The sequence below is a fragment of the Mirounga leonina genome, unplaced genomic scaffold (genome assembly GCF_011800145.1).
Source record: "Mirounga leonina isolate KUSES-001 unplaced genomic scaffold, KU_Mleo_1.0 Mir_418, whole genome shotgun sequence".
NCBI classification, from domain to species: domain Eukaryota; kingdom Metazoa; phylum Chordata; class Mammalia; order Carnivora; family Phocidae; genus Mirounga; species Mirounga leonina.
Genome location: NW_023270739.1, coordinates 20,878,438 through 20,900,158, shown reverse-complemented (window position 1 = coordinate 20,900,158; position 21,721 = coordinate 20,878,438). Strand labels below are relative to the sequence as shown.

Sequence of the window (21,721 nt, the reverse complement as noted above, 5' to 3'; positions counted from 1 at the left end):
TTTCCTTCTGTTTCTATTTTTTGAAACAGCTTCAGTAAAATAGGTATTATTTCTTCTTTGAATGTTTGGTAGAACTCCCCAGGGAATCCATCAGGCCCTGGACTCTTGTTTTTTGGGAAGTTTTTGATCACTGCTTCAATCTCGTCACTGGTTATTGACCCATTCAGGTTGTCAATTTCTTCCTGTTTCAGTCTTGGCAGTTTATAGGTTTCCAGGAAGGCCTCCATTTCATCCAGATTGCTCAGTTTATTGGCATATAGTTGTTGATAATAATTTCTAATAATTGTTTCTATTTCCTTGGTGTTAGTTGTGATCTCTCCCCTTTCATTCATAATTTTATTAATTTGGATCCTTTCTCTCTTCTTTGGGATAAGTCTGGCCAGTGGTTTATCAATCTTATTAATTCTTTCAAAGAACCAACTTCTAGTTTTGTTGATCTGATCTACTGTGTTTCTGGTTTCTAATTCAATGATTTCTGCTCTAATTTTAATTATTTCTCTTCTAATGCATGGCTTAGGCATCATTTGTTGCTTTTTCTCTAGTTCTTTAAGGTGTAGAGTTAGTTGGTGATTTCGGGATTTTTCTATTTTTTTGAGTGAGGCTTGGATGGCTATGTATTTCCCCCTTAGGACTGCCTTTGCAGTATCCCATAGGCTTTGGACCAATGTGTTTTCATTCTCATTGATTTCAATGAATTGTTTAAGTTCCTCTTTGATTTCCTGGTTGACCCAAACATTCTTGAGCAGAGTGGTCTTTAGCTTCCAAGTGTTTGAATTTCTGCCAAAGTTTTTCTTGTGATTGAGTTCCAGTTTTAGAGCATTGTGGTCTGAGAATATGCAGGGAATAATCTCAATCTTTTGGTATCGGTTGAGACCTGATTTGTGACCCAGTATGTGGTCTATTCTGGAGAAAGTTCCATGTGCGCTCGAGAAGAATGAGTATTCTGTTGTTTTAAGGTGGAATGCTCTGTAAATATCTATGAGGTCCATCTGGTCCAATGTATCATTCAAAGCTCTTGTTTCCTTGTTGATTTTCTGCTTAGATGATCTGTCCATTGCTGAGAGTGGAGTATTGAGGTCTCCTACAATTAACGTATTGTTATCAATATGACTCTTTATTTTGGTTAACAGTTGGCTTATGTAGATGGCTGCTCCCATGTTGGGGGCATAGATATTTACAATTGTTAGATCTTCCTGTTGGATAGACCCTTTAAGAATGATATAGTGTCCTTCTGTGTCTCTTATTACAGACTTTAGTTTAAAATCTAATTTGTCTGATACAAGAATTGCTACCCCCGCTTTCTTTTGAGGTCCGCTGGCCTGGAAGATGGATCTCCATCCCTTCACTTTCAGTCTGGATGTATCTTTAGGTTCAAAATGAGTCTCTTGTAGACAGCATATGGATGGGTCCTGTCTTTTTATCCAATCTGCAACCCTGTGCCGTTTTATGGGAGCATTTAGGCCATTCACGTTGAGAGTGATTATTGAAAGATATGAATTAATTGTCATCATGTTGCCTGTGAAGACGTTGTTTTTATAGATTGTCCCTGTAAATTTCTGTTGTAGATCACTCTTGGGGTCTTTCTCCTTTTATAGAACCCCCCTTAATATTTCTTGCAGGGCTGGCTTAGTGGTCACATATTCTTTCAGTTTCTGCCGGTCATGGAAGCTCTGCATCTCTCCATCCATTCTAAATGAAAGCCTTGCCGGATAAAGTATTCTTGGCTGCATGTTCTTCTCATTTAGTACCCTGAATATGTCTTGCCAGGCCTTTCTGGCTTGCCAGGTCTCTGTGGATAGGTCTGACGTTATTCTGATGTTCCTCCCTCTGTACGTAAGGAATCTCTTCCCCCTAACTGCCCTTAAGATGGTTTCCTTGGTTCTAAGATTTGCAGGTTTTACTATTACATGCCGGGGTGTTGGCCTGTTTTCCTTGATCTTGGGAGGGGTCCTCTGTGCCTCTATGACTTGAATGTTTGTTTCATTCCCCAGATTAGGGAAGTTCTCAGCTACGATTTGCTCAAAGACATCTTCTAGCCCTCTCTCTCTCTCCACTCCCTCCGGGATTCCAATTATTCTGACATTGGAACGCTTCATGGTGTCACTTATTTCTCTGATTCTATTTTCATGGATTCTGAGTTGTTTTTCCCTGGCCTCCTCTTTTCCCTTTTTATCTATTATATTGTCTTCCAGGTCACTTATTTGTTCTTCTGCCTCCTTTACCCTAGCTATTAGATTATCTAGATTGGATTGGATCTCATTGATAGCATTTTTAAGTTCTGCCAATTCACTTTTCATTTCTGCCCTTAGAGACTCTATGTTGCCATTAATTGATTTCTCCATTCTAGCCATTGTGTTCACAATTGCTAGCCTGAATTCCATCTCCGACATCTTGGTTATATCTGCATCCATTTGTAAATCTGCAGCATAAGTCATAAACTCTGAGTCTTTTCTATTTTGGGGGCTCCTCCTCCTAGTCATTCTGTTGATGGGTGTTTGAGGGAATGTATAGAGTCCAAATTATTGACCAGAACCCAAGCAAGATGCACCTATTTTCTTGGGACCTTAGGGTTGCTGGCCTCTTGTTTTCCCAGCCTGTCTTCTGTGGGAGGGGCCTGCCGCGCTGTTACTCAGGCAACCCTGTTTGGGGGGAGTTGCCCTGCCCCCCTGTGGCAGGGGATGGGCTCAGCGGAAATCAGTTTTTGGGGCTTTTGTTCTCTGGCGGCTTTCCTTGTCTCTTCTGTGAGTCAGAGCAGAAGAGACCGTTTCCAACCCTCTGCCTCAGAGCAGAGAGACTGCAGTCTGTTCTTCAGTGAGCTCTCCAGGCCACACCGTCTTCGTTTCTGTCCATCCTGCTATAAACTGCAGTGGCCGGGGTTGTTCGCCCCTCCGCAGCGCCCCCAGTCCTGCCTCCAGGTGGGAGCACGTCTCTGCCCTTTGTGCTTCTAAAACCACCAGCCACTCCCAGTTCGCACACGTGACCCTGCCGCTCCACATTTTCGCCCAGGGGGCTGCCCTAAAGTCCTTCCCCTCCCACCAGTCTGCGAGTCTGTGCCCCGTCCCCAGCTCACGAGGCTGTTGCTCACCGGTGGTGTCGGATCCCCACGGCCAGGGACCCTCCTGCTGCCGTTTATCCTCCGATATCTGCCCGTGGAATCAGGGCTCCCTGCTTCGTACCTCAAAACCAACCACCTGCGATATTCTGCTTGTAGAGATCCAGATCTTCTTACATCTCAGGCTGGTTTCATGGGTGCTCAGAGTGGTCTGGTAGATATCCAGCTTAATTCCGGGGACCAGCTGAAACAGGGTGTCCCCTACTCCTCCGCCATCTTTCCTTCTCCTCAGAAACTCTATCTTTTAACATGATACTTGTATTGGGATTCTGCTCTTATTGCCAAATCTAAAGTCCCATCATCAACTCTCTTCCAATTATATCGCCAAAGGTCTTCCCCTGGATTCAGTTATTCACTTTTCAATGGATTAGAGAAGATACAGGATATCTTCAAAAAAGGAAAAAAAAAAAATTAACACTTAACAACACTTTATTCCAGTAAGAGCTATATGTGATGTCTTGGTTTAGAGGTCCCTCAAATCCCTCAGATTCTAAGACAAGGAATTGGGAGCAAGTAGTATATTTGGGAGGTGATTCCAAGGAGAATGGTGAGTGTGTGGGAAAGTCAGATCGGAAGGGAGGAGAACCATCACAGAGAGCATGAATGTCCCTGCGTGGGCAACCGGGCCCTCAGAGAGACCAGGGAGAACAATCTTATGCTTATTGGAATGGGTTGCTCCCTGCACTCCCAGCCTCTCCTGAATACTCCTGTGGCCACAGAACGCCCTCAAGCAAAGAAATAAGGTACTTGAAGTAGGATACTGTCCATATGTGAATAACCTATCCACAGAAGCTGCTGGTGACTTCGAGGTGACAGAGAGGTTATGGGTGGAGCATCAGTATTGACATCTTCAAAAAAGGGCCTTCTGTACCAAAAGGAATGCACCCTATACAAAGATACATCTCCTGTGGCAAATAAATGGAATGTTTCCTAATGTAACATTGTATTTAGAGCCAAACATATAACAGGTCATTCACAACAAAGGAAAAGAACCACAAAAAGAGTTACTCTGAAGAGTAATATGATTTTATCTCAAACTGGCAAAGATTCTTCTAAATGCTAATACTCAGTGCTAATACTCTTATGACCCAGCAGTTCTGCTCCCAGGAATCTATCCAAAGAGGATAATCAGAAATCCAGACAAAATAGCCACCCGTGTTACTTAAACTAGGGCTGAATGGTGGGATGAAAGTGGGAATTAGTCCCCCTCAATGTCTAACAAAAGGAAAGGAATTAAGTTATTATGCTTCATTCATAGGATCGAACATTACCTAGCTATAAAACTGAGGTTTACAAATGACTTAATGGCATGGAAAAATGAGTATGATATAATATTTAATGAAAAGGAATACAAATACATATAAGTAAAAATTTAGAATACATAAAAAAGAAATTGGTAGTAAAGACATCAAAATATTAACATTGACAACCTAAAAGAAGTTGACTTATGTGTAATTTTTACTTTCTTCTTTATTCTATACTTGCTTTTCTGAGTAGAGCATGTATTACTTTTATAATAAAAATTATTTTTAAAATACTTTTAGGACACATTATCAGTTTCATATAAAAACTAATATTTTTGTTTCTAATGTTAATGTTTTGTATATTGACAGATATTTCAATCATTTGACTCAGGAAAACCTCTTACTAGTAAAGAAAATATACAGGTAAGGATAACAATATTTTATAAATGTTGGATATTTAGGAAGGATAACTTTTAGTCATTTCAATCTATTTAGTAGGTGTAACCCTTGTTTTTGAAAATCTCCTACATAGGGGCACCTGGGTGGCTCACTCGTTAAGCAGATGCTCCTGCGATCGAGCCCCGCATCAGGCTCCCTGCTCAGCAGGAAGCCTGCTTCTCCCTCTCCCACTCCCCCTGCTTGGGTTCCCTCTCTCGCTGTGTCTCTCTGTCAAATAAATAAATAAAATCTTAAAAAAAAAAGAAAAAGAAAAAGAAAATCTCCTACATAATATGCTCTTCTATTTCTAATAATGGGATTTAATCTCCCAATGCTGAGGCCCAAGGTAGGATTGGACCGAAACTGATCTGGTTTTCAAATTGAGCAAATATCAGTTATTACTTGTAAATTTTTCAGTTATGTATATGTATTCATTTTGTTTATCTAGCCATGTGAAGTATCTAATTTTAATATTTATCTTGACTACCTAGACGAGAATGGCTGACTTCGATTGTAGGAAAAGGATTTTATGTGTTTTGCTCTTAGCTCACTTGTTCAATACTGCTTTTACTCACATCCTTTCTCCAGTCTGAGACTGCCTCTCTCAGTCAGTGGTTTTCTTTTTTTCCTTTATTGAAAATAAAAAAAATTATAAAAATAAAAAATTTTTATTGAGACATAATTGACATATAACATTGTATAAATTTAAGGTGTTTGAACGGTTTGACACATTTTCATACTGCAATATACTTACCACTGTAGTGCTAGCTAATGGAAGGTTTTAGTATGACATTTTTTTTTTTTAAAGATTTTATTTATTTATTTATTTGAGAGAGAGAGAGAAACAGCACGAGAGGGGGGAGGGTCAGAGGGAGAAGCAGACTCCCTGCCGAGCAGGAAGCCCGATGCGGGACTCCATCCAGGGATTCCAGGATCATGACCTGAGCCGAAGGCAGTCGCTTAACCAACTGAGCCACCCAGGCGCCTGACATTTTGGGTTTTTTTTAAACTTTTTTTTAAAGATTATTTATTTATTTAAGAGAGAGAGAGAAGGAGCAGGGGGAAGGGGCAGAGGGAGAAGCAGACTCCCTGCTGAGCAGGGAGCCTGACATGGGGCTTGATTCCCTCCACTCTGGGATCATGACCTGAGCTGAAGGCAGCCGCTTAACTGACTGAGCCATGCAGGCACCCCCATATGGCCTTTTCATAAGAAACTCCTCTAACATCCCAGTATTCTTTACATAGAAAAGACTAGACTGCCCATCTCAATACGTTTGTTCTTGTCAGTAATTGAATGATTAGGATTTAAGCTTTTGATAACCTAGTAGCATTTAAATGTATTTTTTGTTTCAAGTTTTTATATAAATTCTAGTTAGCTAACATATAGTATAATATTAGTTTCAGGAGTGGGATTTAGTGATTCATCACTTACATATAACACCCAGTGCTCATCACAAGTGCCCTTCTTAATCCCTGTCACCCATTTAGCCCATCCCCCACCCTGCCTCCCCTCCAGCAACCCTCAGTGAGTTCTCTATAGTTAAGAGTCTGCTTTATGGTTTGCCTCTCTCTTTTTTTTTCCCCATGTTCATCTGTTTTCTTTCTTAAATCCCACATGTGAGTGAAATCATACGACATTTGTCTTTCTCTGACTTATTTCACTTAGCATAATACTCTCTAGCTCCATCCATGCCATGTAGCACTTAAATATCTTGAAATTATTTTTTTTAAATCTTAGGAGTCTTGTCAGTTTGTCCACTAGAAAGTGTTAGAACGGAGGAGTGGTAGTGCAGCCATGGTTAAGGGGTTACAAACAGGTAAGGCATTCACACAACCAGGTGTTAGTCAATGTAGAGAGACAGGTGCACGTAGTTTTAATTTTTTTAAATGCTAGGAAACAGCATTCTGTTTCATTAAGTAAGATATTTTTATTAAACAATTTTGAGAAACATTTCTCAATATTGCTTTAGTTTTATCTTCCATAATTTTGATAGGCATTATAGCCACCTTTTATTAAATGTAATCTTACTACTTTTCCATTATTCTTGTTATTCCACAAACTTCATTTTTAATTATGCTTCAGATGATTCATTGTTTGGCCTTAAAATTTGTTTTGATTTATAAGCAAGTTGCCTGCAATGAAAGAATCGGTGTTAGGAAGATACATATTCATATTTTGTTTCATTGTTCCAAGACCTTCGGATGTTTAAGAATATTTATTTCTTTCCAGTCATAAATTCCAAGACATCCTAAAAATACTTTTTTAAGGAGTGTTTTTGGGTATAAAGAGAATGTCTGCCTGATCATTTCTTTTTAAACAAAAAGAAACTGACAGTAAAATGGAAAGCCGATTCCTATTAGCTAATTAATTAAAACAGAACTGTTGGTCTGCTTAAGACTCTTCAAATTACACTTTATATTTTCTGTATAGAGGGAGAGAAATGAGTGTTAAGTAGCATTACTAATTAATCTTCTTTTGATTCTCAAGTGTTTGTGTGTAATTGTCAAGGCTCATTAAGACACTGTTTGCTAGGGAGAAAAAAGAGAAGAGAAACCTTCTCCCCTCCCCTTACACCCCCAACCAATCTGAAGTTTCTCCCCTCGCCACCCCCTGATAGAGAACGTCAGCCATTTTCCTAGTACGCAGTTTGTTGCCTGCTCAGGCTCAGTGTGGTTCCATGTCTGGTTCTTCTGCGGGTAGTGATTTTCACCTTTTAGAAGAGAGTAGAGAATCAACAACAGCAATAGACTTCACTGCCAATGTTGCCTCAAACTCTCCCAAACAATGAGACTTTTCTTTTTTAATTCACATAAGGCAAATAGTTTCCCTCTCTTTTAGAACAGACAGCCCCAACATCCGAAATTATTAATTAACAAATATTGTTAATCCAACAAATATTTAATAAGAGCATATTGTGTGCAAGGCACTATTCTGGTGCTGTCAAAGAAATACATCAGTCAGTCAGCAACAGACAAACTCCAAGCCCTCAGAGAGCTTAAATTTTAGTGGGAAAAAACATTATAATTAAGTAAATTATATAGCAAGTTAGAAGGTGAACCATGGTAAGGGAGAAAATTAGCCCAGAAGCACATAAAGGGGATTGGGAGCTTGGGGCTAGGTTGGGGGTTGTAATTTTAAATGAGGTAATCAGGTTAGTCTTCACTGACGTGGCATTTGTGAACAGGTAACAGTGCAAGTTTAGGAAATCTGGAAATTTAGGAACCATCTAGGAAGAGAGTGCAGTGAGTGCAAAGGCCTTAGAGGCAGGATTGCCTAGCTTGGTGAGGTGGTGAGGGGCATCTTAGTGTGGCTAAGAGCCCTGTGAATGATGCGGAAGTGGTAGGAGACAGTCAGAGAGGTAACAGGGCCAGCTCGAGGAGAGCCTTGTAGGGTCTTTGCAACTTGGGTTCTTTTTCTGAACAGCATGGGGAGCCACTGGAAGGTTTAGAGCAGAGGGGTGGCCTGATCTACCTGTTTAAAGGGATCACTTTAGCTGATCTATTGAGCCTACTGTGTGCTAGGTACTGTTTCAGTGCTGTCAATCAAACACATCAGTCAATCAACAATACAGACAAATTCCCAGCCCTCATAGAGCTTATATTTTAGTGTGAGTGTGTGTGTGTGTGTGTGCATGTGTATGTGTGTGTGTGTGTGTGGTTGTGAGGAGGCTAGGAATACAGTTTTGGACATGTTGAGTTTGAGATATCTCTTAGATATCCAAGTGGACTATTTGAGTCAGAAGTTGGTTTGACTTTAGAAGAGAGATTGGAGCTGGAAAGAAAAACTCAGGATTTCATCAGCATTTAGATGAAATTAAAACCATGAGCCTGTTTAAGATCATCTAAAGGGGAAAAAAAAAGAGATCATCTAGGTGGAGGGAGTAAGGAAAGGGAAGAGGACCAAGCTCTGGGACACTCTGGTGTTTAAAAATGTAGGAGAAGAAGAGGAAGCTGCAAGGACTGAAAAGGAATGACTGACAGGATAGGAAAGAAACCAAGAGAATGTGGTGACTTGAAAGCTAAGAGAAACATTTTCAAAAGAGGAATTGATTAATAGCGTCATATTTGCAGATGAATCAAGCACCACAACTCACTGAGTCTTAAACAAGATCTTTTTTCACATTTAATAGCTCTGAAATTAGAATGCATTTTATAGTTGAGGACCTGCGATGGTTTAATTGGCATATAAGATAATGATGTCTTAGATTAAAAATAACATGGCTTATGAGGACTAAGAATTGAACACTGGTTTAAGGCAAGTATAGGCCATTGGTGACCTTAAAGGGTTTTAGTGTAGGAAATGAGTGGGTTTAAAAACAAATGAAAGGAGAGAAATTGGAATATTGACAACTCTTTAAATCATTGCTATAAAGGAGAGTGAGAATTTGGGTAGTAGCTGGAGAAGGAGGTCAAAGTATAGACAATTTTTGTTTTTTTAAGATGGAAGAGAAGACAGCATGGCTTTGTGCTGATGAGAATGTCTGCAGCAAGGGGACATTTATGATGTAGGAGAGAATAACTGAGTAGACCAGTGGGGAGAGGATCCATGGTGTAAGTGGCAGGAAGGGAGGCAGGGCAGTTGCTTGGGTAGGTGGGAGAGATGGAGCTGTAGGGTCTGTGGACACTACTCTGGCTGCTTCAGTTTTCTCTCTTAAGTAGAAGAAGCAAGGTCATTAGCTGGGAGGAGCATGGGGAGGAAGGGTCAGGGTTTAGAAACAGAAAGAGCCTGAAATAGTTGTCTAGGAGAGAGGGAGAGTGAATGGACTGGGAAAATGTAGAATGATGACCAAGTAGCACTGAGGTTTGGTCCGGATCTTAAAGTGGGATGGCTTAGCCTGACTGCATGCTTTTCTTCAGTCTTCTTCAGCTGCAGTGTGCACACCTAAAGAAGGTCCAGCCAAACCATGGCTGTTTTGCCAAGGACGTGTATATGCACAGGAGAGGGACCAGGGAGTTAATAGGGTGTACACAAGGCAGAGTTCTAATGATTGAGCTTGGAATCTAAGCTGGGTAGGGAGTATGCTTGTCTACCCATTCTTCTCCCCGCTCCTGTCCTAGTACCTCTAATTTACTCATGTGAAAGCAGAACAGCCGGGCGTGCATGGCTGATGAGCTTTTGTGGGTTCTTTATTTTGATAAGATGTTCCCTCCCTTGCTCTCAGCACCAGGTTCACTCCTTATGTGGCAGGGCTGGGCTCATGAAGCCAGGTCACAAACTGGTGGGGAGGGGCGGAGGCACTTAGAACCGCTGGGATAGTTCTGACGTTACAGGTCTCTTGTGATAGACCTGTCACTTATGGTACATCGTGTCTATCCTGTATTCCATCATCTAACACCAAATGAAGAATGCAAAAGGGGATGAAAACTAATATTACCTGAAAACAGTATTTTACTGATTTGCCTTGTTTTCTTCTTTGTTTCATTTCTTTTCTAGGCACTTGATGAATTAATAAGTAAAGGATTGCCTGTAATTCTGGTTACACTTGGCCAGGAACATCTTTTAAATAAGTTTTCTTTTGTTAAAGCATACTTTTTAATAAGTGTGGCTGCAACAATAAATTGTGTCCCAGAAAATTCGATGAAAACAATCTACCATGGACTTACTTCTGAGAAGAGTAGAGCCAACCTCCCAAACTTGAAAGGTAATCTTTTGTTTTATTTTTTTGCTTGTTTTCCTTTCTCCTCTTCCTCCAACTGTTCCCACTCCACTCCCAATAATCCGTATGAACAGTCTAGTATATATTCCATATTTTTCTCTAATCTCACTTCATGACGCACATGTCAGGTACATGCGTATCCATATCCATTCATACATGTCAGTATTCATATACTTTTTCATATATATATGTACAAAATAGGACTTGTCATTTATTTATAAAATGACATATTTTACATTTTTCTGCATCTTGTGTTTCTTACCCAGAAAAACTTCACTAAAACCACTTCAAGTCAACTGCTTTGTTTGTTCTGCTCCTCTGGTTATATAGTATTCTATGCTGTGAATATCATTGTTTATTCAACCATTCTCCTGTTGATGTGCATTCACATCAATTTCTAGGGAACAGTGTTGAAGTGTTACATATCCATATCATATAATGTATATTTCTATGGGATAAGATGCCCATGTATGGGATTTGTAGGTCATCGTATGTATGTATTTTTCAACTGTTTTGGATGTTGCCCTAAGAATAGTTTGTTTTTCACCATTAAGTATGGTGTTAACTGTGGATTTTTTATAGATATTCTTTATCAGGCAGGGAAATTTCTCTTTTATTCCTGGTTTGTTGAATGATTTTATTTTAAAAGGGTGCTGGATTTTATTAAGTGCTTTTCCTGCATCTATTAAGATGATTCTATTTTTTTTATTCTATTGATATGGTGTAATAAAGTAATTACATTCTTGGGCTAACTCCCATTTAGTCATGGTGTATAAATTCTTTTTATATGTAGCTGGATTCCATTTGCTAGTATTTTGTTGAAGAATTTTACATCCTTATTCATTATAGATACTGGTCTGTAGTTTTTCTTGTGGTATCTTTGTCCAGTTTGGATACTGGAGTAATATTGGCTCTGTTTTAAAATGTAACTCCTATTATTATTATTTGGGTATGATGAGGCCAACAGATCAGGAGATGATGGCCACTAAAAACCTAGTTTGTTATTTAACCCTCCAAGAGGAGGAGGAGGTTACTACCTGGGAGGGCCACACAGAGAAGCACCAGGGTCACTCAGAGGCAGAGAGAGCAGAAGGAAAATGTGGATCACACTCTTCCTAGCATCTCTCATGTTCAGATATATCTCCCAGGATTCTTTCATACCAGTCTCCAGGCATTTATTTCTATCTTTCTCTGTCTCTTCCTTAGTTTCTCCCTTAGGGGAGAAAACCCAGCCCTAGATCTTTCTGCTGGGCCTTTCCCAATTCTTAAGCCCTCTTTCATACTCAGCTGACCTCTCACTCCAGAGCCCCCTATTTTAGGAGAAGAGCCAGGTAGGTAGGAGTTGGAAGAAGAGGGGAAGGCAAGGGTATTCAATTCCATGTTATTTTAGACTTCCTTTTCTTCCTTGACAAGTTTAGTCTCTTTAGGTGGGTATTTTTTGCAGTAATTCCCAGTCGTGGGTTTTTTTTTTTTTTTTTCTTCTCTCTCTCCTATATTCTAGAAGTCAGGTTTACTAAAGCAGGCAGAGTCTGTGATCTCAATTATCTCAGTTTTCCCTGGCTCAGAATAAGGACAACCTTCAGATTGTGGTTCGGTATTTTGAGATACTTGTGGATCTAGTGGACTGTGCTATTTCAAATGGTCTCACTCTCTGCTCTTAGTATGAGAGGCTTATGCAAATCAATAGAACTGACATTTCCAAGGAGATCTTATTGAAATGTTATAAATATCTGGAAGACCCAAAATACTTTGGGGACCTGAAAGGGTCCTCCCCAGTGGTCCAGGGGAGGAACCATTACTCTGTATCAGTAGCCAGTAATTTAAAGAATATCATCAAGCATCCTAAAGATCCTTTCAGAATTGTCTGAAAAAAATTGTCTGTAAAAAATCATCCTCAATCTTTGAATATATGATATTTAGGGACCATTTGATAAAATAGTATTTCCAGTTATCATTGTGGGTTTTTTAAAATATGAAATTTATGGATGGTTTCCCAACTCATGATGAGTTTTGTAAACTAGAATTAATATTTAAGTTAACCACAGATATCCTTGGTTCTTCCAAAATTTTCTGTCTTACAGAGCTATATTTAAAGGATGATGGAAGCTCACTTGGTCAGTTTGTAAAAATGAAAGATGACTTCACTTTTAGCACAGTGAAGGTAAGTTTGGAAGATTTTTCAAATCATACTAAATTGGTTACCAAAATGTCCACTAATAGGCCCTGGACAGGCTCGCTTTCAGGGTTGTGTTTGCTCTCAGGAGACCGAGTAGCTTTTCTTGCATAAGCATGGATTGAGGCGAGAGATGGAGCCTACTTCTCATGAGAAAATTAGATGCCCAGAGGTTGTCAGACTTTGACTTTACAACCTGATTAAGGCACTGTGGAAAATATGATTCATTATTTGATGAGATTTGAGTATTCCACGCCCTGTTTCTCATTTCCTAATAATAAGAGTGATGACAACAGCAACACAAACCGTTACCATTTATTCAGTGCTTACTACATGACAGGCACTTTGCATGATTAATTCTTACACCTCTGTGATGTAGGTATTAATCATTTTTGAACTATGTTGTGCTGAACCATGAGAAAATTGAGGCTTAGAAAAAAATTCACTAATGCCACGCAACTAATAAAATACAGATGGTGTTCTTAACCATTATACTAAGGTGTCCTAGTACTTATATAATATTTACTGTACAAACAAGTTTTTAGAGACCTGTTTCTTGAAAGATTGGCTGGTCCCATTCTCCTCTGCCATGCCAGGCTGCTATTTACTATTGATTGTCAATTGTAAAATCTCATTATCTTCACATTACCAGTTAGATGACCATAGTTTAACTTGAAATACAGCCAATTCTCATTATTCCCAGATTCAGTAATTGCTAATTTGCCTATCTGCTAAAATTTACTTATAACTCCAGTATTGATACTCGTGGCTCATTTGTGGTCATTTGTGAACATCACAGAGCACAGAAAAATTTGAGTTGCCCAACACACACATTCCCAGCTGAGTTGGACAAGGCAGTGCTCTGTTTGTTTCTACCCTCATACTGTAAACAAGTATCCTTTCCATGGTCTATTTATTGCCACATTTTTTTTTTTTTTTTTTGCATTTTTGTGCTTTTCGTTGGTGATTTCACTGTTTGAAATGGCCCCTAAGCATAGTGCTGAAATACTGTTTAGTATTCCTAAATGTAAGAAGGCTGTGATGTGCTTTATGGAGAAAATAAATGTGTTAGATAAACGTCAGGCTTGAGTTTTAGAGCTGTTAGTTCAAGGTTAGTGAATTTATGGTATTTATTAAATAATGTGTCCTTAAATATAAGCACACATTAAACAAAGTTATGTGTGAATCAGTTGGCAAAAATGTTGTGACCCGAGGCCCACAGGAACCTATCCTTGTATTACCTCTAGGAGCAATGCTTCAGTATTTGCTAATTCAGTATTTGCAGTCACTTTATAGAAGAGTTTAAATACTGTGAGTAATGAGCACTGGCTGTGCATACAATAAAGGGTAACTGTGATACATGCTTACTCTTGCCGTTACTCTCCTTTCCACTTCCTGTTGCCTTTTTCCTGTTTGCTGAGCACGCTTCTCTGATGATTATGTTCAAATTTCCTATCTGGTCTTCCATTCATTGTTACTTTTCTCAGCACATGAAAAACACCTGGATGAATAAGGGTGAGATATTACTTGTATTGTTTCTGGACTTACGTGATTGTGTGGTGCTCTTTCTTTAGTCAATTCTCCTGACAGAAGCTGAGGGCAGACTAAACGTTCTTGTGTCAGAGATAGAGCATCCAGGCCACAAGAACCTCTCTCAGTGTTCTGCTGGTGAGTTGGAGATTGTGGTGGAAGCCAGGCTTCAGCTGGCGGCAATCGCCCTGCAGAGACACCGGGCGGCATACAGGTGAGTCTCTTCAGGCACAGAAGAGAATTTCTTCCTCACCCTAATTTGTCAAATATACCTAAATCTTACGTGCGTTTTATAAATTCCAGTATTAATAGAGCTTACTTGTATTTTCTTTTTCAGGGGAGTTTTCATATATTATTACCCTTAAAACTACAGTTCTAAACAAAATGATTGCTTTATTAAAGCATACAGCTAGGATGTTTTATACAGAGAATGAACAAATTAAGAGAGCTTTGCTTTTTAATTTTATTTATTTATGTATTTTTTATTTTTTGATTTTAACTGCAGTATAGTTAATATTAAAAACAAGCTCTATTATTAAAAAGTAACATTTTCTGAATTATGTTTTACTAAACCATTTAAGAAACAGTTTTGGGTAGATGATTATTTAAATGTTATGCAATTGTTAGTGTCAGATCTTTCATTTGACTTGTTCATTGATTCACTCATTTACCCAACCAGTATCCTTTAACTACTTCACTGTTAGGCTCTGATCTAGACACTGAAGATATAGAGATGAATAGAATATAGTTCCTGTATCCATATGCTGAAAGATATATAAACAATTAAGTGGGATAATAAAAAATATATAGACCTATATTTTCAAGAACTTCTCATGTCATTTGTGGTAAATACCTCTATCATGCGGCTGTCTGACATTTCAGTAATGATTCTTTGAATAATGCACAAGTTTATTATCTTACCATTCATTAATTCATTCAAAAAATGATTTTGGGGACTTACAATATGCTAGTTACTTAACGTTCTAGGTTCTTGAGATATATCAATATCCCAATACTGGATATATACTATATAGGCAAAATATTTAACAATATTGAGAACAACCCTACCCTCATGGAGTTTATAAGAGGTAATAAAGGCTGACAATAAACTATGAACTTAATAAGCAAGTAAATTATATACTATGGTCACAAATGATACATGATACGGAGATATTGGGAGTAGAGACAGGGGGAGGAGAAGGAGCTATCGTTTTAAAATTGTATGGTTATAATAAAGAGTATGTCTCCAATTTGATGTTCAATGGCTGACAGCTTTCAAGCCCCACCACTCCCCCTTCTGCCCCACATCTGGGCAGGCAGATAAGAAAGCCTAGCTGCTTTCTTTGTGAGAAAAAGGAGAAGCCTAGCTGTAGCTTTTGCAAAGGGGAAATCAATTCAGCAGAAATCTCACTTTGCTTTGATTAGAAACATACAACCGTCTTATCAGTGTGAGCCTTGACCGAAGACCATCCCATGATTAACGACATCTAAATTTGATTTTATGCTAGAGCAGTGTAGATTTTTGGACATTTATAATTTTTGTGGTTTCTAAACAGTGATAAAAATCCATTTAGTCCATTTTGGAGCAGTGACTCTCAAAATGTGGTCTGCAGATTTCGAGGGGAGTCTCCAAGACCCTTTCAGGGGGAACTGTATGGTCAGAACTATTTTTATTTTATTTTATTTTATTTTATTTTTTTAAAGATTTTATTTATTTATTCATGGGAGACAGAGAGAGAGAGAGAGAGAGAGAGAGAGAGAGAGAGAGAGAGAAGCAGGCTCCCAAGGAGCAGGGAGCCCGATGCGGGACTCGATCCCAGGACCCTGGGATCATGACCTGAGCCGAAGGCAGACGCTTAACCGTCTGAGCCACCCAGGCGCCCCCAGAACTATTTTTATAACAAAACTACGATATCATTCACCATCTTCATTGTGTTGTTATTTGCACCAATGCTCCTGGCATCTCACTGGGAATCACACCAGTGGCACCAAACCATACTAGTGGTCGTTGCATTCTTTACTGCTGCACACTTGCAATTAAAAAAAAAAAAAAAAAAAGCCAGGGGTGTCTGGGTGGCGCTCTCGGTTAGCATCCAACTCTTAATCTCATTACTGGGCATGGAACCTACCTAAAAAAAAAGGCCTAGTTTCATTTAAGAATGCTTTTGATGAACCAGTAGAATCTGTTACATTTATAAATCCCTATCCTTGAATATATATTTAATATTCTGTGGAAATATTAAATGGGAAATACACCTAAAGCATCTTTGCTGCATACCAAAGTCTGATGGTTGTCTTGGGGAAGAACACATACGTGATTGAAATGAGAGCCAAACAAGCAGTTTGTCTCTTGGAACACCGTTTTTATTTGAAAAACCAACTGACAAACTGGTTTTTCAGACTTGGGTATTTGACAGGCATTTTATTGAAAATGAGCAAAATGAACATGCCACTTCTAGGAAAACAACAAATAGTATTTGTTGCTAATGATAAAATCTGAACTTTTGTAGGGAAAAGAGAGTTTTGGAAAATTTCTATTTGTCACCATGAGCTTGACAGTTTTCTAATGCTTATATAATTGTTCTGATGAGATTGGTGGTAATTAAGATTAACAAGCATCATTTTAAAAAATTATATAAAGAAATGTTTCAACATCAAGGGGATTTGCATAATCAGGGAGTTAATATTTTCCAAATCACCAGTGGATAATGTTCCAAAATCCTGGGTAACAAGATAGACCAATAGGTTATAATGTAACAGAGGAGGAAATTTCATCAGCGTGTGGTATTAGCTTTCACACTGCAAAAGACTTTTAAAAAACTATCACTTGTCACATTTTGGTATAATATCAAAGAAGAATATTCACAATTATTTTAAAAGGATATGAAAATACTCTTCCTATTTCCAACAGCTATCTCTGTGAGGCCTAGTCTTCTTCATATACTTCAATCAAAACAATATGTCACAACAGACCACAGAAACAGATATGAAAGTCTTCTATTAGGTAGATTTTCTCTTATTTAGCCAGACAGTAAAGAGATTTGCAAAAATGCAAAATGATGCATTCTTCTCACCATTTTTGTTGTTGTTTTGGGAAATATAGATGTTTTCATAAAAATGCATTATTGATGTGAACATGTAATGGGTTTATTGTCTTTATTTTAAAGTGAATTAATAAATAGTAATGAAGTTAAAGTTCCAATATGGTAAATATTGATGGAGCTCTGGGGATTCTCAATAATTTTTAAGGATATAAAGACTGCTGAGCTAAACAAAAAAGCTTGAGACACAGTGATTCAGAGGATTGTTACATTTGTAGCTATTTTTAAGAAAAATACAGTGGTAGTTGATTGATAGTAAATGGGCTTATTAGCATAATAATGTACCATTTTCCCTTTTGAAATTTGAAGAACAGGAATTTTTACTAGGTGATTTATTAATAGAAAATATATGCTTTGCATATATATATACATATATATATATGTAAATACATCATCTCCCTCTCCCTCTAAAACATGACTATATGATTTCCTGTAGAAGAATATGGAACTCTTCTCCAGACTATTTTAGAGAGCAATAGCCACCCCAGAAAATGGTTCTTGCTGTTTACCTTCCATCCTCAGCCTTCCACATGTCTTACACCCATGGAAGACATGAGTGATTTTTTTTTTTTTAGGAAGGAAGAAGGAAATAAGAAAATAAAATTACAAAATGGCCACAGAAAGGAATGTCATTGTAGAACTTTAATTTGAAAACCAGATAGACATACGCAAATAATGTGCAAGTGTATCAGAATCGCTCCTATTTTAAATACATGAACCTGGCCCTTGGGACAAAACCTGCAAAGAGTTTGATGTTATTGCCTTTTTGCAGTGGAGTTGTCATTTGGGGAAGCCTACTGTCAAGATGAATGAGTTTTTCTTATGTGAACTTTACCCCCCACAAGCTTCGGTTTGGGCACTGCTGAGTGTTGGACAGTCCCTTTCCCAAATGATGGTTAGCTTGACATTTTATGATACTTCTAATAAAATTATGTGTCAAGGAAACTGAAAGGCACATTCCCTAGGGTGACAGGTAGAGTGAGCTGCATGGATTTTATGAGAACAAACTGACCATTTTTGTCATGAATGTTAATAAGAAATAAATGGGATCAAAGTTATTCCAACTGTATTTCTACTTCTTTTAGGGATGCCTCTCTCAGAGTCCTATCTTTTTTTTTTTTTTAATAAGTTCCTTTCCGTTCTCTTTTATATTTGATTTATTGTCTAAATGGGATAACATTTGAGCCTTTTAATTTTGTGTCAGAATGAAACCTCCTTCCTTGGGGATTTCAGAGTGTTTATAGTGAGTAATCCTCCTATACTTTCTGTCTCTCTGGTGGAGAGCAGAAACTAGAAATTTTCCATTGTGCACCTACGTGGCACCAGGAGGATTAGGATATACTAGCATGTTTATATTTTATTCATTAAGTTTTTGGGTTAGCAAGATTCTAAACCTCATACCTCATTTCTCTTGAAGTCAGAATTTAGCCTTCAGAATCAGAATGATGAGGTGGGCACCACGTCCGTCCTTCTTCCCGGGCCCTTTCGGAACCATACAGTGCTCACCTCTGAAGCTGCGCAGGAAACAAGGGGCCTTCGAAACTGGTGTGAACGCTTGAGTGGGGAAGGGTGTCAGGGAGAGGAAATTGCATTCCCATATACGTACTCATTCTGTGTTACATCTTTTGTTGTTTTCTTGCTGTTTGTTTAGTTTTATTTTATTTTATTTTAAAGATTTTATCTATTTATTTGACAGAGAGAGACACAGCAAGAGAGGGAACACAAGCAGGGGGAGTGGGAGAGGGAGAAGCAGCTTCCCGTGGAGCAGGGAGCCCGATGCGGGGCTCGATCCCAGGACCCAGGGATCATGACCTGAGCCAAAGGCAGACGCTTAACAACTGAGCCACCCAGGTGCCCCTGTTTAGTTTTATTTTAAGTAAAAACCAGTGAGGTTATATAATCACAAATCATACCTTAGAAAATATTCTACAAATATCTAAACCATTTTAATGACTCAGTAGAATCTTGGGAATTTAAAATTCAATAATTGCAGGAAGCTTTATATTCTAGTTACTAACATAGAAGAAAATCAGCTTGGTTCCCCCCCATATGCCTGGCCCACTCGATACACGAAATGAGTACAGCTAGTGTGCACTGAGCATCATGTATCTGCTAAGTACTCCTATGTGCTAAGCACACCCCACTCTTACAAGAAGGTCAACTCCGTGAAGGCAGCAACTGTATCCACAGCCCTTAGATTTGTTCCTTGCCAATAGGAGAACAAGTGAAAAAACAAATACTTCATTTGATCCTCAGAATGATACTATTTCATGAAGTCTGCAGAGTAGAATGTAAAGCAAAAGGCAGTCAAGTGGACAGAGAGGGCCTTTGTGTTGATGAAGGGTGCAGTCAACAATGACTATGTAGCCGCCATAAACATGGCAACGAGTAACAGTATACCAAAACCAAACCAAACTTGTTAGAACTGCGGAAAGACGGAGGCCACACTATCGGCAGCAGTGAAGTGTGCAGGCTCAGGCCAGTTGCCTGGGTTCTAATCCTGCCTCTTCTTATTAGCTGTGTCACCTTAGGCAAGGCACTTAATATTTCTGTCTCTATTTCCTGATCTATCAAGTAATGATAATAGTATCTACCTTGTAGGTTTGTGGTGGAGATTAAGTAATTCACACAAAACACTTAACACAGCACCTGACAGGTGGTAAACACTCAGTAAATGCCAGTTATTGTTTGTTTAAAGGATTGTGGAGAAAAAAAGAAAAAAGAGAAAATCTCTGTGGACAGAATATGTGTGTTAGCACAATGTTTTCAGCTTTTTTTTTTTTTTAAGATTTTATTTATTTATTTGACAGAGAGAGACACAGCAAGAGAGGGAACACAAGCAGGGGGAGTGGGAGAGGGAGAAGCAGGCTTCCCGCTGAGCAGAGAGGACAATGCGGGGCTCGATCCCAGGACCCTGGGATCATGACCTGAGCCCAAGACAGACACTTAACAACTGAGCCACCCAGGTGCCCCTGTTTTCAGCTTTTAATACAACATATAGACAAAAAAGAAGAGGGTTTAAAAATATAATTTAAAAGTTGAGCATATGTACACACTCTGGGAACCTACAAACACTGTACCTTTTCACAAGCATCTGTGGACACGTATGAAGCTGAGCATATACTCGGCCAGAAACCTCAGTAACTGACCCATAGGAAGAAGTGTACCGACCACAGTCCAGGGACACAGGGGGCCTCTGAAATATATATGGAGGGAGGTGGTAGGATCTGATTTGCCTCTTGATGGGGTCGCTGTGGCCGCTGTGTGGAGAACAGGGCTGCAGGGACAAGAGCCAGAGAAGGAGGCCGATCAGGAAGCTCCCATTCATGCAGCCTGGAGATCATGGTGGCTTGGATGAAGGCACTAGCCCTGGAGGAGGTGAGGAGCTGCTGGCTGGTACCCATATGTTGAAGGTGAAGCTGACGGAACTTGCTGATGGATTGAATATAGAGCATGAGTTAGTGAGGAAGCGATGGTGATCTGGACTCTCCCTCTGGGATGGAAAACAAGGGAAGAAGGGCAGGTTTGGTGTAGGAGGCAAAAGCCAGGGGACCTGCTTTTAACCTATTCTATCAGTTTCCTAGGGCCACCATAACAGAGCACCAACAGAATTTTATTGTCTCATGAGTCCTGGAGTCAGTGCTCCAAGATCAAAATGTCAACAGGGCCAGGTTCTATCTGAAGGCTCTAGAGGAGAAGCTTTCCTTGCTTCATGTACCTTCTGGTGTTTGCCCGTAATCCTTGGCATTCCTTGGCTTGTAAAGGCAACACTCCAGTCACGTGGCTGTCTTCTCCCTGTGTGTCTTCGTGTCACCTTCCCTCTGTGTATATCTGTCTCTCTGTCCAAATTTTCCCTTTTTATACAAACAGCGGTCATATTGGAATAGTGTCCGCCCTAATGACCTCATTTTAACTTGATCATTTCAGATTACCTCCATTCTGAGGTACTGAGGGTTAGGACGTCAACATACCTTTTTTTTAAAAAAAAAAAAAAAGATTTTATTTATTTATTTGAGAGAGAGAGAGAGAGAGAGAGAGAGAATGCACCTAAATTGGGGGAGGGGCACAGGGAGAGGGAGAGAGGGAATCTCAAGCAGAACCCCTGCTGAGTGCAGAGCCCAAAATGGGGCTCAGTCTTATGTCCCTGGGTTCATGACCTGAGTCAAAATCAAGAGTCTGATGCTTAACCAACTGAGTCACCCAGGCGCCCCCTTTCTTTCTTTCTTTCTTTTTTTTTTTTGAGAGGACACAGTTCAACCTATAACACCTGTTAAATATGATTATTAACTATTCAAGTGGGGACTTAGGTAGATAGGTATATTGTCCATTTGGCTTTCGCCCAGTTCTTCCCATGTTATAAAATAATGCTACAAAGCATCTTCAGGTATACAGCTTGTTCCGCATTTTGGATTTCATTTTGGAATAGATTTTCAAAAGAAGTCTCTCGATATATGTTATTAAGTATT

At 39.1% G+C, this 21,721-nt stretch overlaps 1 protein-coding gene across 1 annotated transcript in view; it reads left to right on the top strand.

Annotated features, from left to right (window-relative positions):
* CFAP54 (cilia and flagella associated protein 54) overlaps positions 1-21,721 on the top strand; it is a 294,742-nt gene that overhangs the window by 186,698 nt on the left and 86,323 nt on the right. Inside the window, exons 48-51 of the mRNA XM_034987789.1 lie at positions 4,726-4,779; positions 10,229-10,436; positions 12,533-12,612; positions 14,199-14,368. Coding sequence (XP_034843680.1) covers positions 4,726-4,779; positions 10,229-10,436; positions 12,533-12,612; positions 14,199-14,368 — 512 coding nt within the window. The remainder of the gene's footprint in view (positions 1-4,725; positions 4,780-10,228; positions 10,437-12,532; positions 12,613-14,198; positions 14,369-21,721) is intronic.